At 42.8% G+C, this 16,698-nt stretch overlaps 2 protein-coding genes across 3 annotated transcripts in view; one reads left to right on the plus strand and one right to left on the minus strand.

Annotated features, from left to right (window-relative positions):
• Positions 1 to 1,285: 1,285 nt before the first annotated feature.
• FANCD2OS (FANCD2 opposite strand) lies at positions 1,286 to 1,750 on the plus strand. The gene has a single exon (XM_065886399.1). It carries the CDS (start codon positions 1,286 to 1,288, stop codon positions 1,748 to 1,750), a length of 465 nt encoding a protein of 154 aa, XP_065742471.1.
• Positions 1,751 to 3,216: 1,466 nt separating this feature from the next.
• FANCD2 (FA complementation group D2) overlaps positions 3,217 to 16,698 on the minus strand; it is a 55,093-nt gene continuing 41,611 nt past the window's right edge. For both annotated transcript variants that reach the window (XM_065884763.1, XM_065884764.1), the window contains 12 exons: positions 15,370 to 15,480; positions 14,129 to 14,259; positions 12,686 to 12,779; positions 11,920 to 12,042; positions 10,988 to 11,081; positions 10,215 to 10,286; positions 9,465 to 9,503; positions 8,378 to 8,452; positions 7,325 to 7,399; positions 6,213 to 6,359; positions 4,736 to 4,831; positions 3,217 to 3,282 (listed from right to left, as the gene is read on the minus strand). In XM_065884763.1, the coding sequence (XP_065740835.1) occupies positions 3,217 to 3,282; positions 4,736 to 4,831; positions 6,213 to 6,359; positions 7,325 to 7,399; positions 8,378 to 8,452; positions 9,465 to 9,503; positions 10,215 to 10,286; positions 10,988 to 11,081; positions 11,920 to 12,042; positions 12,686 to 12,779; positions 14,129 to 14,259; positions 15,370 to 15,480 (1,123 nt within the window). The remainder of the gene's footprint in view (positions 3,283 to 4,735; positions 4,832 to 6,212; positions 6,360 to 7,324; positions 7,400 to 8,377; positions 8,453 to 9,464; positions 9,504 to 10,214; positions 10,287 to 10,987; positions 11,082 to 11,919; positions 12,043 to 12,685; positions 12,780 to 14,128; positions 14,260 to 15,369; positions 15,481 to 16,698) is intronic.

Here is a 16,698-nt window from a genome sequence, read left to right on the forward strand (position 1 = left end):
CTATCAGTGGTCCCTGTTTCCCTTCTTGTACAATCCAGAGGAATATTTTTATCAACTATTTTGTAAATGCAAGTTTTTTAGTAGCTCTAGAAACATTTTTAAAAAGGAAGGAATCCCACCTCATCCCATTTTTTAAGTGTAAATGCTTTTTTTTAAGAGGTGAAATCATTTGCTGGTTGTTTATTTTTTGGTACAACCAGAAAATAGTGGGATATTGAATATGGGAGGCTTTGATTCTCTTGGGTGTCAGCTTAACCTTCCACAGATGGGGGGTAGCTTTTCTATCCTATAATACAAAGCATACTAAATGGCAGTTTGGAGTCACTTGTGCATTTAATGTCTTAAACACTTTAAATTACTTCTCTTCCCACGTTGTTTTTGGTAGAATTGTTTCCTAAAGCAAACCACTCACCCCTTGATCTTGGCTCTCCTGGGCAGAATTTTGTGCACTCTGTAACATCTTTGGTTGTGGTAGTCCAGTTCTTCTAGTAACTGTTAATGTGCTGTGAACGACTGACAATTTGAGTATGTAGTGTATGTGATTATTAAATTGTGAATTAGTGGGACTTACGATGTAACAGCATATCAATATTTGAAGATGTTGGTACTTGATATCCTGTGCAGGAAAATTTGCCCCCAAATTTTAAGCTGGAAAGTCACTGGAATAACTGTTCAGAAAAGAATCACAACTACATGATTTTTTAGGTTTTTGGTACGTATGTTGAGAATTGTGTACAAGTTGAAACGTCTGTGTACTGATCCTCAAAACAACCAATAAAATCTCAATTATGAAAGAAAAAAAAAGAATCATACTTAGAGAACCAACGGTATAAATACATGGGATTTAGAGTCATATTTGGCAAGACACACCTTTCTGAGCATCCATCCACAAATGTCTCATCATGAAATGTCAGCAGCTTCTGCCACCTGAGAGGCATAGATTCTGACTTCAGCAGTTATCAACACAGCACAGATCCTAATGCTGAACAGTTTTGGACACATCTATTTCCTCATCTGTAAAATGGGTACAAACCTACCTTCAGAGGCTTGTGATAAGGTTTAATAAAGTACACATAGCAGTTGCCAGATTCAATACTTGTCACTATCCTCTACTGCCCTTTATAGAATTACTAATATCCTAACATCTATTGGAATCTTTTCATGAGAACTACAGAGTAAGTTAAAGTCAATAATGAGACAGAGATGTGAATTTAAACAGCCATGCCCTTGCCAAAAGCATGCTAGGAAAATTCCATGTTCTGATTCCTCTCCTCTAGGACTGTCAATGGCAGGATACCAGCTCTGGTCACCATGGACCCCACCGGATGAGGGCTTCCAATGGCTGCAGCATACAACACCTACACCTTCTTCCAAGCACCCCTTTAGGGCTTCCCCCTGCTTCCCCCACACCCCTTCTAATCTTGAAGTACAGCTGTGCTTTCAAGAGGTCTCTCTAGTTCTAGACAGTCCATTCCTGGAGCCTGGGGTGAGTCCCAAGTTGCCCTGCCACACGTCAGAGCTCCGAACCATGAACAACAAGAAAGGGCTGGTCAGGAAGCTTCAGCCTGTCTGCCTCAATGGAGTGGATTCTGTCTTTGGCAGGGTCATCACGGCTCAGCCGCCAAAGTGGACTGGGACCTTCAGAGTTTCAGACAAGTCAGCCTTTTGCAAAATCATCAGCCGGGAGCACCAGGGGCCCACTGGACTTAAGGAGCCTCAGATTCAGATGACAGTGACCATGTGCAAATAGATGCTGTGCTCCATCCTCTTGCTGTATGCGACGTACAATAAGTGCACCTTTGCCTTGCAACACTCCAAGTAAAGTGTCCCCATCTGATCCCCATTCCTCACACCACGCCTTTTGCTATGTGCCTGAAGCTTACATAGACCTTTCTGTGTAAAGGAAACTGTGTTTGCCCCAGCCATCTTGCTTTTCAGTCAAGCAGTGACAATTCAGGAGCCCCCCTCCTCTCTTCCTGTCCAAAAATAGGCCAGTGACAGAGCAAGGGAGAACATTTCTATTGTAAAGCTGAACAACCATTTAGAGTCAAACTAGCATTGACATGTACATGTAATAAAGAACCATTAAACAAACCATATAAACCAATGAGCCTACTGTCAACTCTTTTCAACAATGAAGACCACAATGAGTTGGGGAAACAAAGACTGTCAAGGAAGGAGATTATGGATTTCTATGTACATGAGGATGAAGGGGTCAAAAATCTGTATGTGGGTCAACGATTAATTTAAAAAAACAAAAACAAATAACCTCCCCCACCATAAAACGAACAAAAAAACCTAACCAGCCACACCCTAATACTACCAGAGAGTACAAAAGTGGGTACAAATATAACAAATATTAATTAATATTTACTGCCTGGCAAAAAAGAACTTGGTAGCAGCACTGAAACTGGGCTTTCTGGCAGAAGACATGAGAGTTCTCCATTTTAGCTGAAATGTACTCCTAATGTTCTATTTTTAATAAACTATAAGTAATTTTGTAGCATTGTTCTAACTAGATTATAGGTATAACTCAGAATAATGTGGAAATAAAATAAAAATTATATATGCAAAGTTAACATGAATTTGATGCTGCCTTTTTCTCCTTTATCACATCTACATGACCACCAAAAATTTAAAAAGCAGCCAAACATTCGACTTTCTTTGGGCATTAAAAGAAATTCGTCACTCCTCCAAAAAAGATCACAAAATATCTTCTCATCTCAAATAATAGGGTCCTTGTAATAGGGAACATATGATTGTAATTGGTAGAACTGATGTGTTGTACCAGTCTCCATTATTTCTCTGCACAAACACCAATTCAGTTCCATCTATGAAGGAAATTCGAAAAGAGGAATGAGGTAGCTGAGGCAGAACTTAAAACAGAATTTATTTGTAAGACTGGTATAAGCCTAAATTCTAGAATAAATCCAGAGTTTCAAAACTAGCTCCTGAAGCTCAGAGTCATGACTACTCTAGCACAGCACTGCCATGTTTGCCTAAATTGGTAAGTAACACTACATTCGAATTCTGAGCCACGGTCTTTGATGTTAGTAGACAACCTGTGAAATCCACAATTAAGTTGATTCAATAAAGCCCCTTCTTTAAGGACAAAATAGGATGCTTCCAGTTGGAAAGGCAGACAGCAGATCTGAAACCCTGAACACAAAATGGTAAGTAGCTGGCAGAGATGGGGAGGGAGTATCGTTCTGTGGTCTAATCAGAGTCATCATCACTCTCTTGCTCCTTTTCTCCATCACTTGCTTCATCTTCTTCACCGTCCTAAGAGGCAAAGGATAATTAAGTATTTTAGGTCATCCGGGCAACGCCATGACTTGCAACACTGCTCCCACAGCATATATGACTGTATTGTATCGTTGTTAAAAACAATGATAGGTTTTAAACCATTCTTTTGAGAATGAATCAGAGGCTCCCCCATTCTTGTATCATGGCCTCTAAGCCAAGACGATGGAGGGAGCCATTTTGATACTGACTTATGCCATTCTGCAACCCAACCAAATACGCTTGATTTGTAAATAAGCCACGGCCCTCCAGCTCCACTGCATGTGTGTGACATAGGAACAAAATGGGCATTCAATATAGAATGAAATGTTTGTTAAATTCAAAATCCAATAGGAATCCAGAGTAAAATTCTCTCTGGTTTGTAAAATCTAATCTGGGAGGCTTGCTTATGACAAAGCACCAAACTAAAAGGATACTGTCTGCCTCAAAACTTTTTTATGGGGACTTTCCTGGTGGCGCAGTGGTTAAGAATCCACCTGCCAATGCAGGGGACACGGGTTCGAGCCCTAGTCCGGGAAGATCCCACATGCCGCGGAGCAACTAAGCCCGCGTGCCACAACTACTGAAGCCCGTGCTCTGCAACAAACAGAAGCCACTGCAATGAGAAGCCCATGCACCACAACGAAGAGTAGGCCCCGCTCGCCGCAGCTAGCGAAAGCCCGCACGCAGCCAAAAATAAATAAATAAATAAATTTATAGGGAAAAAAAGAAAGCCATAAAACTTTTTTTATCAGAACAAGGTGGAGATATTCTATACAAATAAAACAGAGGACCATGTAATAAAAGCCTTTTTCATACTAAATGGTCCTTACGCATCAGCCTCAAATTGCATTACAAACTGTATCCACAGCAGGGGTTCTTAAATCTCAGCTTCTCTGTATCTATAACCCACCTGAATTGTAACAAACTTTAATAAATATATACATTTTTCTTTAGCTTTCTTTAAAGTCTCAAAAGCATTGGTAGTAGCCCAAAAGAGCATAAGGACTCCTTCTCTTACTTCAGTCCTCAGTGGTAGCAGCTTTTGATCCTGTGCTTTAGCTTTCACATTTCTATTTTAGATATTCAAACAACATGTTTAAATGGTTTAACTCATTCTTCTCAACACTTGGAGAACACTTTGACCTCTTCTTATCTCCCCTTTAAAATGGTTTCAGATATGAATTCAGGAGGCTATAATGGAAGGGAACTTTCAACTCTATAACATATGCTACAAACAACTCCAGATACTCAAGTTGTGATTAAAATATTGAGTGATTATAATATCGTGTGGGTTTTTTTTTTTTTCTGGCCCTCACAGAATTCACATAAGCACAGGAGCTTTTTTGGAGGGAATGGAGATGGGCATAGAAGTATCTGATTATAAAATCAAGCAGGGAAAATTCTGCACTCTCTACCATCAATGCCACTCTGGTACCTTTTACAGACATACCTCTGTTCCTTTGCTCTTGGAGACCTGGGATGACGTATCATCCTCACTCTCATCTGCTGTGCTCTCCTGGGAATTCTGGGATGTAATCTCTTCACCCTGAATGTGAATGGGCCAGGACAAACAGTGGGTTATAATGATCACATATGGGGTCTCAAGGGGAGAAAGGCTTAGTTTATAGACAAGGCAAAGAAAGATATTCAGTCATTCAAATATGGTCAAACACGGACAGCAACCTGTGATCCAGCATCTAGAGAAGTGATAATCAACCCAAGATTTCTAAGATGCTTGTGGCTCTGATACAATATGTAGTTTTAAAGGTTCATCTTTGTATTCTAATATCATACTAGTTTTACAAGGCCAGACTGTATTGGTGACTCTTTCAGGTAATGCTGAATATGGTTCTAAAGTTTCCCAAATACCTTAAGGTATGTGAGCATGAACACCAACACACTAATCACAAATGACCATGTAGAGGCTAAAGGATGGTATACTAAAATGGTTTAAGAACATCAAATCTGGATCAGGACTGTTTGGACTCAAACCCTTGCTCCACTCACTTATGGCTGAATGATAAGTTATTTAACTTTGCTGAGCTTCAATTTTCTCATGGAAGCAAGAGATTGAAGTGAAGAAAGGAAGCTAATTCTCTGGGGAGCTATTCTTTTCATACATAAGATTTTTTCTTTTCTTTTCTTTTCTTTTTTTTTGCGGTACGCGGGCCTCTCACTGTTGTGGCCTCTCCCGCTGCAGAGCACAGGCTCTGGACGTGCAGGCTCAGTGGCCATGGCTCCACGGCATGTGGGATCCGCCTGGACTGGGGCACGAACCCATGTCCGCTGCATCGGCAGGCAGACTCTCAACCACTGCGCCACCAGGGAAGCCCAGATTTTTTTTTTTTTTGTCATATATAAGATTTTAAGACTCAGATGTTGTAAGCATGAACGAGGAGGGCTTGCACTGTATTTGAAAAATGCTATAACTCCAAAGTAGTAGTATAAGCAAAACAAGATTTCAGCCAGTCAGTCAGACAATGGAAAGAACTAAGCAATGCTCATTTGTTAAAATTAGCCAGAGAATAATTTCAGGAACAAGACAGACTGGTTTTAGGGGAAAAAACCCAAAATAACTAAACAGTTTTTCCACATACAAAAATATTCTAAATCTACCCACATTAGGGCTTAAAGGTATCCCTCTAGCTATGGAAAGAGGTTTTCCTGATCTGCTCCTCTATGCCTGAGGCCTTGTTGATATCAGTGGTATGTTTTGGTGCCTTCGCTGCCTGGGATGAGGAGTGCAACCTGCAACCAGGGCCCAAAGGCAATGTACCCTAACGTTAAGAGCTAAACAGTCACAGATTTGAGAAAAGCAGTTTTGAGTATTGAGAGAGTGGGGCTTAGGTGACCTTCCTTAGATACTTTCCAATGTTCTCACAAAAAAAGGAAGTAGGAGATTACTACTGGCGGGCTCCCAAGCTTACCTGCAAGTCCCGGTTTTTGAGATTGCCCAGCCAAAAAGCCTCTCGGCAATTGTTGAGGATGAGCATGGCTTTCACTCTGCAAACTAACAGCTCCAGGGTCTTTTTGAGCAAAGGCACATGCTTGGTGAGTTTCGTGTCCTGGTGAATCTGAATGGAAACAAATGCATCCAACTCATCTGGGTTTATCATCATGCTTTCACATTTCCTATACAGAAACTTTTGAATTCCTGACACCTTGAACACTGAACAAGACCATATGCCCTGCCAGTACAGGCCAGAGACATGTTCCATCAAAGAGCAGTAGTCCGGCAGAGTATTCCGAAGAGAATGGCAGCTGTCCTTCAAGCTAAAAGAGCCTAGAAGACATACCACCAACACCTCACGGCTCCTCTTCATAACCTCTTACTGATCAATTATCAATGAATTTATGTAAAATATTCTTGAATGTATATTCTACTGATATTAAACAACAGAGAGTATCCCTGTTTAGCTGAGGGAGTCTTTATAAAATTCCACTGTTCAGCATCTTAAAAAGTTAGAACCAGGGGAGGAAATGAACAACAGGAACTGGGCTTGCCAGACTGCAGCACTCCATGGTTCTGTTCCTTCACACAAAAAATGACTGGCTCAACTCCAGGCTTCAAGTGGAAAAGTCCTTTAATGCTAAAATGTTCTCACAAGAGACAGATGTGTTCCTTGACAAGTAAGTAGTACAGCTGAAAAGCTCTAAAAACAGCTGCTTTTAGAACTACCTCTTGTCTCCAGCAGAGTCATCACTTACATAATATTCCTCCTGCCCAGAGTACTTTGTAGCAGTTACACATTCACCAACATTCTCTCACCAAAGAAGCGCTCCTGGAGGAAACAGGGCTGTGGAGTTTGAGTCAAATTTCAGATGCAGAAATTCCCCTCTAGATGATTACCCAATCTCTGCCAGCAACTGAGGATTTGACCACTCTGAATAAACTGCCTTTGGACAGACATAGTCCCAGAAATAAAGGCTCAAGAGGGGTAAAAAAGGAAGGCGGCACTGGAGCCCACGGATCTCCAAAATCACAACCACAGATTAAACCAACAGGTGGGTTGGTGGTGTGACCCGCTTTCCATCTTACCTTGGAATGCCCACACAGGTGATGAAGCAGCCTTGTATTCAACTGGAAGGTTTCCAGTAAACTCAGAACATCTTCCTATAACCAACAACATTCGTTAAGTGCCATATGAAACGTTCTCATTTCATTTTATATGCAAGATATTCTTGCAACCAAGGGTTCCAAAGAGGATCAAGCCTGCGGGTTCCAGCTGTATATGGATAATCATCTCTTCTTTTTTTAAAATTGAGGTATAGTTGATTTACAATATGTTTCAGGTGTACAACATAGTGATTCACAATTTTTCAAGATTATGCTAGACAATTATCTTAATTTGGCCCTCAAATAGGAGGAGGAGTGATCACTGGCTATCCTCCCCTTTATCTTTCTGAGTTATGAGGGACCAACCAAATACTGTGAGAGTGTTTTGCAAAGTTCAACTTGCTAAGTATGTGTAAGAAGTAATCATCTCTGTTTCTGTTCTTTTTATTTTTAAATTAAAATTTTTGGCTGCACTGTGGGGCACGCGGGACCTTAGTTCCCCGACCAGGGATGGAATCCGCACCCCCTACAGTGGAAGCGCTAAGTCTTCACCACTGGACTGCCAGGGGAGTCCCTGTTTCTATTCTTATTTCACTACTCTAGTCTTGGATCCCACTTGGGTAAAAAGCTCTCAAGACTCCGTTATAACAAGAGTTTAAGACACAAATGAGGTTTTTTCGTTCGTTTGTTTTGTTTTTAAATTCCTAAGACCAGACTTAGAGAAGCACACAGGAATAAGCAAATGACACACTAATATGTGAGGTCCTGGGACTGCAGTAGCACAATAAAATCAAGCTAAAAAGAACAACCATCCTCAAGTCTGGAGGAGAAGTAGGAAGGCGGACGTACTATGGAACATTCAGTCCTACATGGGCATCTCTGGGGATAGGTGAAGTGACCAGAAGTACCTAAGCAGATCTGTGGCCCAGAACCTGGGCAAGGGGACCACCCCCATGCCAGCCCAGGAATCGCCATGGACATATCTTCTGAACAACTATACAGGGCATATTTTTGCTCTCTGTTCTCAGTTCTTACCCGATGTTTTCTAAAACTGAAGTCTAGGAGAGGCATACACTGCTTCAGAAATGCTTCCACAAAGAGACGCCCGTACTGCAGAAGATAAGAGACACACTGCTGATGACCTCTGGCTGAGGTCTTTTACCTGAAAGTCCCCTGCCTAAGGCAGCATAACATTTATGCATAACGTTTAAGCAAATGACACACTAATATGTGAGGTCCTGGGACTGCAGTAGTCCCAGGACTTATTTTTATATATAAAAAATAAATTGGAAAGGGTCCAAAAGGTTAATTTGGAGAATGTAGCTTAATGCAAAAGCTAAATGGGCCTGCTAACTAAGCCCCAGAATTAGGCAGACTTACCTACCCCAGACACAGTCAATGCACAGGGGTGTTGCCCAGCTTGAGAATGAGGGCACAGAGGAACAGAGGGGAACCCCAGCTCCCTGAGGACACCTTACTCTCAAGAGGAAAGAACTGGGTAGAGCTGAGAAAGCACATGACCACTTGCCCAATTTACCAATCAGGTAAATGACTCCCCCCTTCTCACCCATCTCCCATAATGGCACCAGGGTGGAGTGAGTAAAGAGGAAGAGAGAAGCCAGGCGATAATGAGAATGGGGCACCATCCACAAGAAGGAACTGTCAAGAGTGGGCCTAGAAGCATTCTCCCTATAGTGTTCTTTAGCTCTTAAGCTATCAAAGATTTGATGGGTTTACCATCAAATCTAGGGCTAATCTGGGATATCCCCCGGCAGAGGAGTTCAGCAGATACCAGAATACCAGCTCCCACATTGATAAGGCCATACATGGGCTTTAAAAAGAGCAATCACCCACTCCTCCTTCCTTTCTATTGCCTGGGAAGGAATGGCAGGGAGTGACTACTGCTCCTGAAGCCACTAATCCTATTTCTAAGACTAAGTTTTCAAACTCATAGTAAAATTGGTTTCTCTTGTCATCCAACTAGTACGGGAAAACATATCCATGGTCTTTTCTAGACTACCTGATAGCACAGATTCTGGAGACTGGCTTTTGGGCAAGGTATTAAGCAATTCCACTCAGTTAACTCACAGGAAGAATAAACACTAAAGAGGGCCGGTCTCACCTTCAAACATACATGCAGAACAGGACGGCTATCAAACACCTGGAGAGATGAAGGACAAGAAACCAAAGCTGAAGGCTGCTCCTCTGAGCACCCCAGCCTCCTCCCCACCATGCAAAGCACAGCTCTGAGTGTTGCAGAGACGTCTAAAATGAAGAAGGCAGGCCAACATGTCAACAAGTCAATTACAAAGCAGAACGAAGGAATCCCTGTAACTGAAGTTCAAGAAAAGGAAGAGGGGAGCTGAGAGGAACAAGGAATTGATTCCAACTGGGAATGTTAAGAAGATGGCATTGCAGAGGCCCCAAACCTTGATCTGAAGCCTGAAGAAAGAGTAGATGAGGCAGAAAGGAGAGAGAGCAACATTCTAAGCTGGAGGAACAGTCTGAGCAAAATCATGGAGTGGGGGAGAGCACAGAGTATGTGTGAGGGATAAAGAAGGCACTCAGGTGGGAAGAGGGACACAGTGGGGAATGTGCTCAGACCCACGGCGGGGTGGTGGTGGCGATGACACGGGGAAGGACCCATTAAATAGTAAGTGCTGTGGCACAGATGGGAAGGAGGAAGGCAGAGAAGGAAAAGACACTGCTCAGGAAGAGGGGAAGGGGTTATCCAGGGTGGGTGGGGCATATGGAGGAAGATGGGGGAAGCAGGTCCCCAAGGGAGGCTGGGGAGAGTCCAGTTTGGAAGCCAGGCCCCTTGGTGGTTCCTGCAATTAGCCAGTGAGATGAGATAAGGAGCTTTCATGCTCACCTTTATCAGGTTGATGAGGATACTGAAGTCTCGAACAGCCATGTTCCAGTAGAGGAGCTTCTCTTCATGAATCTAGAGGCAGCCAAATATACACACACCTCTGAATCACAGCCAAATACTTCTCTTACTGTACTCCTACTAATATATGGTTCTTGAACTACACAGTTATACAGAGATTTAAGCCAATTATCCTCCTACAGAGATGTGGCAACCAGTGCACCCACAAGATGGTTCTGAGGCCTGCATGTATGTGGTAACATTAGGGTATCTTATAGAGACTTTCTAATAAGAGGACCTCTCTTCAATAATTTCCAAGTAGGAAAAAGCCTCTGCAACATACCTCTGGGCCATCAGCTCCCTGTGGCTTCTCTGATTCCCTAGGCAAGCCCTATCTCCCAGCAGGCTAGCTCGGTTCTGGTTAGCAGGCTACCAAGGCCCAGGCTACCACAGCATCTCAAACAGGCTTGCTCACCTCATGCCAGATCACAAGTTGCAGCCCGGTATATGAGGCTGCAACCAAAGGTATTTTTTTCCAGACTAGGTCTATGGAGTCCCAAGTCCCCTAGGAAGTAGCCAGGGAAAACAGAGCCCAATCCTCACTTCCAACCAGAGGGAAAGGAAATTAAACCAGAAGCTCTTTGAAAAAAAAATCCTGGATCTTAGTTACTCGAAGGAAATAGCTTAGGAGAAAATTCTGGACCCAAGGAGTAGAAGAATCAGCAGCTTCCAAGTAATCCAGAGTCTACTTCTTGGGGTGGGAATATCTGACTTACCTGCTCCGAGTCTGCTGCTGTTCCAGCCTGAAGACCTTTCACTGTCTTCTCTAGTTCAGCCATCATCACACGGAAGAAAATGACAAACGTGTGCCTAGAAGAGAAAAGGATGATGCCCACACAATGATGCACTGCTCAGAAACAAAGTCCTGGGAAGAAGCCAGGGAACCAAAAGTTATTTCCCTCCCCACCTCTCTGAATGTCCTTTCACTAGGGTCCACCCTAAGAGGACGTGAGAGTGGGAAGGATTTAGAAATGAGCCGAGAAGATGGCCTGTGAAATCAGAGGATTAACTTCATGAAGGGTGAGTGTAGTGGTAAAGAGCAGGAAAGTAGTGGTGAGAAGATCTGAGTTTAAGTTCCTAGTTCCATATTTACTTTATTGCCTGTATCAATTGAGCAAGCCCCCTAACACTCATTTTTCTCATCAGTGAAACAGGGGTAACGATACCTACCTCACAGATTCATCAAAAGGATCAAATGAGATAAACGATGTAAGAGTGTGTTATAAACTGTGAAGACCATACAAGTGTCAGATAACCACTGATATTATGAGACACAAAACCCATTAAGTGAGACATATATGGTTAGATACAACAATCACTGTATCCTTCTAAAGATGGCTAAAATACTGGAAAAGTAATTTCACATTTAAAGGATGAAAGCACTGACAGAAGTCTGGTGATTAAATATCCAATGCCGCTGAAGACTGTAACTACTGAAAATTCATTCCTCAGTAAGGTCCTTTCACGTGGGCTGGCTAAGAGCTGCTTGGAGAGAATGCACAGCAGACACTGTGTGTGTTGAACGAATGATTGTACCTACCCTCTGTATCAGAACTAGATGAAGAGTAAGGTAGTTATTTGGAAAGTACATACATTAGACAGTGTGATTCTAACTTAGGGAGAGAACAAGAGGAGAGTACTCCCTTACCTGGTCAGTGTAGGGAATGTGGAGGAAGATGCCTCTTTAGGAGAGTTGATCAGTTCCGGGACACCAACACCAGCGATCTCCTCTATGGCCTTCAGAACACTGTCTGTGTGCTCCAGGTAGATGCTGCATTGACAGCCATAGGAGTATGAATGCATGTTACAGAATTCCTAAATCAAGATTTCTTTCTTGAGACATTACCAGGTACTAAGCTTTAAAACAACTATTAGCATTTATTTTACTTTTTTTTTTTCTTTTTTGGCTGCACCACGTGGCTTGTGGGATCTTAGCTCCCCAACCAGGGACTGAACCTGGGGCCATAGCAGTGAAAGCGCCAAGTCTTAACCACTGGACCGCCAGGGAACTCCCAATACTTATTTTTAATAAGGATTCCAAATACTTGTCAGGAGGTAAAGGAAATGATGTCTCAGTTGGAAATACAGTTAGACACCTTGAAAGTGATGGCTGTGTCTTGGATATGGTAGGCAATAACAAATATCTGACTCATTGGTTAACAAGGCAGGATACAACAGCAGACTCCCCCACTTCCTCTATGATTTGATTTAATAAAGAACTAGCTGACAGTATAAAACAGAACAAGAAGATCTGACAATCCACATATTCCAAATTACGTTAATTTCAAACCTACTTCACTGCTTCCAAGTTACCCCTAACCAAGGTAATTTCTCAGTTTTTGACCAGACAAGGGATCTGAACAGTGGCGAAATGGAAGGCTATTTGGCTTGTGGACAGAAACTGAGCCTCTCACCTAAGCAAAGCCTGGAGCTGGTCATTAGGAATGCCGCTCTTCTCTTTCTCCGCACTTGGCCACACCCGGAAAAGGAACTGTCTGGCCAGGGAAGCTGTTGGAGAAACAAGGCAAAGATATCTCATTCATGGAAAATGAACTTCACTCTTGTTTTGCAGGCTTTTGAGGATGATTACTGACCAAAGGGATTATTCTTTTATATTTACTATGACGTTCCTGGGCTAACAGACAACTTGAAAAAAAGCTGTCATGAATTCCTGCTCTACTGGTTCTTCTACCAGAAATAAACCCATTTCTCTAAGACTCAACATGTCCCACCCTCTTACTCTGTCTTGACACAAACGTGAACCACACAGACACACAGAGAAAAGGAATGCTGCTGGGCAGTGGGAAGTCCATCTCAGCTCCTCCTTGGCAGGCCAACAAGCAGTGGCTGCTTCCTAGATCCATACCAAACCCTCCCCTTTTAAACAACAGGGAATAATAAAGGTTTGTTTTGCATGTTCTCCTTGCTTTCTGTCTGTGCTGCCAATTAAGTTGTATCAGTGAGATGCATTCCAAGAGCTATGTCAAAAGATAGTTAAAGAGAAAGATCAGGGGGACTTCCCTGGTGGTCCAGCGATTAAGAATCCGTCTTGGGGCTTCCCTGGTGGCACAGTGGTTGAGAGTCTGCCTGCTGATGCAGGGGACACGGGTTCGTGCCCCGGTCCGGGAAGATCCCACATGCCGTGGAGCGGCTGGGCCCGTGAGCCATGGCCGCTGAGCCTGCACTCCGCAACGGGAGAGGCCACAACAGTGAGAGGCCCGCGTACCGCAAAAAAAAAAAAAAAAAAAAAAAAAGAATCCATCTTGCAATGCAGAGGACGCCGGTTTGATCTCTGGTCGGGGAACTAAGATCCCACATGCCACGGGGCACCTAAGCCCGCACACCACAACTAGAGAAAAGCCCTCGCGCCACAACTAGAGAGAAGCCCGCGTGCTGCAACGAAAGATGCTGCGTGCCACAACTAAGACCCGATGCAGCCAAAAATAAATAAATAAAAATTTTAAAAAAATAAAAGGAGGAAAGAAAGAAAGAAAAAGATCAGGGATGGGGCCAAACCTTTCTTTACACTTAATTCTTATTTCTCCTCTCTCTCCCATTTTATTAACTTCATGGTTTATGTCTTTCAGTCAAATGTCTCAGATACTTAAGGGGAAAAAAAAAAAAAAGGACATAAACAAAAGCCAAACAAAATCTAGCCAACTGAACTAACCACACTCAGTCCAGTCAATGTCAGCAGAGATCAGACATAGCTCCTTCTGGAAAAATGTCCTTCTTGGTATAGCAAGAGAGCACATCCAGAGTTATGGACAGATTTGCTTATAAAATTTACAAGGTCCTAGGAAGCCCTAAGTTTACAAGTCTATTCATGAAAGAAAAAAGAGGATATGGCCCATCACCAATTTTTCCTTTGTTCTGAGTAGGAGCTGTAGATTTCTCCAAAATGACCATCAAAAGTCTGATGAGATAAAGAGCACACTGGAAACTGGGAATGCTGAGATGGAAATTCTGCAAGTAATGGAAGCTCTGGCTGTAAGGAGACAAGAAAAGAAATAAAAAACAACACCACAAGTATTACAGATGTGTCTAAATCCATGAGTTATCCAAGTCCGCTTAAACGCTTGATGGTCTAATCAGAATCCTCCTCATTTGCAGGGGCTTTAGTAGAACCTTCTTTCAAGACCTTACAGAGACTATAACTTTGTATAAAGAAAGTTAGGGCATGGAGGCCAGAGCTCAGCGGATGGAATGCTGGCCTTGAAGAGGTCATGTAAGCCAAGATACCCAAATGCTAGCATAGGCCATGCTGACTACATTATTCTCAGTGTAGAATAAATTGCTTGCTCTTTAAGGCATTATGCAACACACTGAGAATAATGTTTAAATTCTGGGTTTGTAGGGACAAAGTGAAAGGAAATGATAAGGCAGAGAAAGCAGAGCTTCTAATAAATGTACCATAAATGGCTAGCTTTCAATGCTCTGAAGTAATGGTAGATGTGAGTCACAATTAATCCAAAACTGTAGGTGAAAGAAAACTAGAGTCAACTCCTGATTGATTGGTGGAAAGGAATTCAAACAAATTTAAAAGTACTGTATTGAAAATGAAATAAGGCTCTATAGGCAGGGATGACAAGCATTGACTGTGGACCCAGTGATGGCCTAGGCTATCAGGGGAGGTAAGGGAAAGACCAAGGTGCTCTGGTTGAAGCTGGGGTAGAGGCTGGAAGCTGTGCCCCTTAGAGCTCCTTCTCACCTCCTGTGCCCTCGGCCTAGGCTCCTTTTCTTCCAAGATGAGGGAAATGGACAGGTAATCAGTGGTAACTAACTGCTACCTAATTACCCAACCCTACTAGGAGACAGAGTAGGTCCCTGGATAATCAAGAGTTGACTACAGATGGCCAGTGCTTTCATCAACATTACCTGAAAAGGCGAACTTTACAGGATGAAGGGTGCATAAAGATTTAGTTTGATTAATTCAACAGTTTCTAATGCTTCAGGATATATCTGAATACACACATGAGAAAGCTCACATAAATGAGGAATAGTCACTGAAAATACCAAGCTATCTCCAAGAAATCTTGCCAATCTTATTCCTAGGAGTTTCTTGGGACAACACTCAGGGATATGTGGTCTGACCCACCTAAGCAGCTCCTCCAAAGCTTGGTCAGGCTCTCCTGGCTTCAGTCGGTTAGCAAGGACCTCAAGGGCTGAGTACAGTAAATTAGTATTTTCAGGTTGAAAAAATCCGTTCCTAAGGGAAAGTCAAGGAAAGGTAGTTTAGCTCAGTTTCAGGAAGATTACGTGGACAGCAGTTGAGGATCCTGGCCTCCAGTGTGTACCATCGATAAAACAAGAAAAACGAGAACTGAAGTACTGAAAGTACTCAAGTGCGAAATTCAGTCACTGCCGTATCGGACTAGAAGTTGAAGTGTATCTGAAAAAGTCTTTCCTTAAGGACCTAACAGTCCTCCTAGGATTATTTTCAAGGCAAACAAAGCTCTCCTTCAATCTTTATATTTTAGAGATAACTATCAGTCTTCTCCAAAAAAACAGGAATAACTCTGTGAAATTCCTTAAATCCATGTCTAATCCATAGTAGATGTTCAGCAAAGAACTTATTCCTTCTTCTGTATTAAGTCAAGTCTTGACAATTCTATCTTCAGATTATCTTTCCTGTTGTCCCTTCCTTTCCAAGCCAAGGCCATCACTCTAGGCCAGGCCCTTATCATCATCCCATGCACAGATCATGTCAACATCTTTTGACTGGTCTTTTTTTTTTTTTTTTTTTTTTTTTTTATTTATTCATTTATTTATTTTTGGCTGTGTTGGGTCTTCGTTTCTGTGCGAGGGCTTTCTCTAGTTGTGGCAAGCGGGGGCCACTCTTCATCGCGGTGCGCGGGCCTCTCACTGTCGCGGCCTCTCTTGCTGCGGAGCACAGGCTCCAGACGCGCAGAGCTCAGTATTTGTAGCTCACGGGCCCAGCTGCTCCGTGGCACGTGGGATCTTCCCAGACCAGGGCTTGAACCCGTGTCCCCTGCATTGGTAGGCAGACTCTCAACCACTGCGCCACCAGGGAAGCCCTTGACTGGTCTTTTTGATTGCCTTTCCAATCCCTTTGTCCTGCATGCTGCTGCCAAAAGGATTTTCGTAAAACACTGCTTTCACTATATCATGGCTGTGATCATAAAACTCCAAAATTGCTTCCCTGGACAACATTCAAATTCTTCTGCCTGACCTTCAAGGCCCAGCACAATCTGACCCTCTCGATCTTTCACTCCTCTAGAAACATTTCCACATCACCAGTGGTAGCCTCTTTTCCTTGCCACAAATGAATTCTGAGGGCCTCTTATGGGCTGCAGGTTTTTCAGGGGGGGAGGTGGGGGGTGGGGATGGCTTTATTAAAGTGTAATTGACATACAATAAAATGCATGTATTTAAGATGCTGAATTTGATCAGCTGACTTATATAT

Source organism: Phocoena phocoena, chromosome 10 (assembly GCF_963924675.1).
Source record: "Phocoena phocoena chromosome 10, mPhoPho1.1, whole genome shotgun sequence".
Lineage (NCBI taxonomy): Eukaryota > Metazoa > Chordata > Mammalia > Artiodactyla > Phocoenidae > Phocoena > Phocoena phocoena.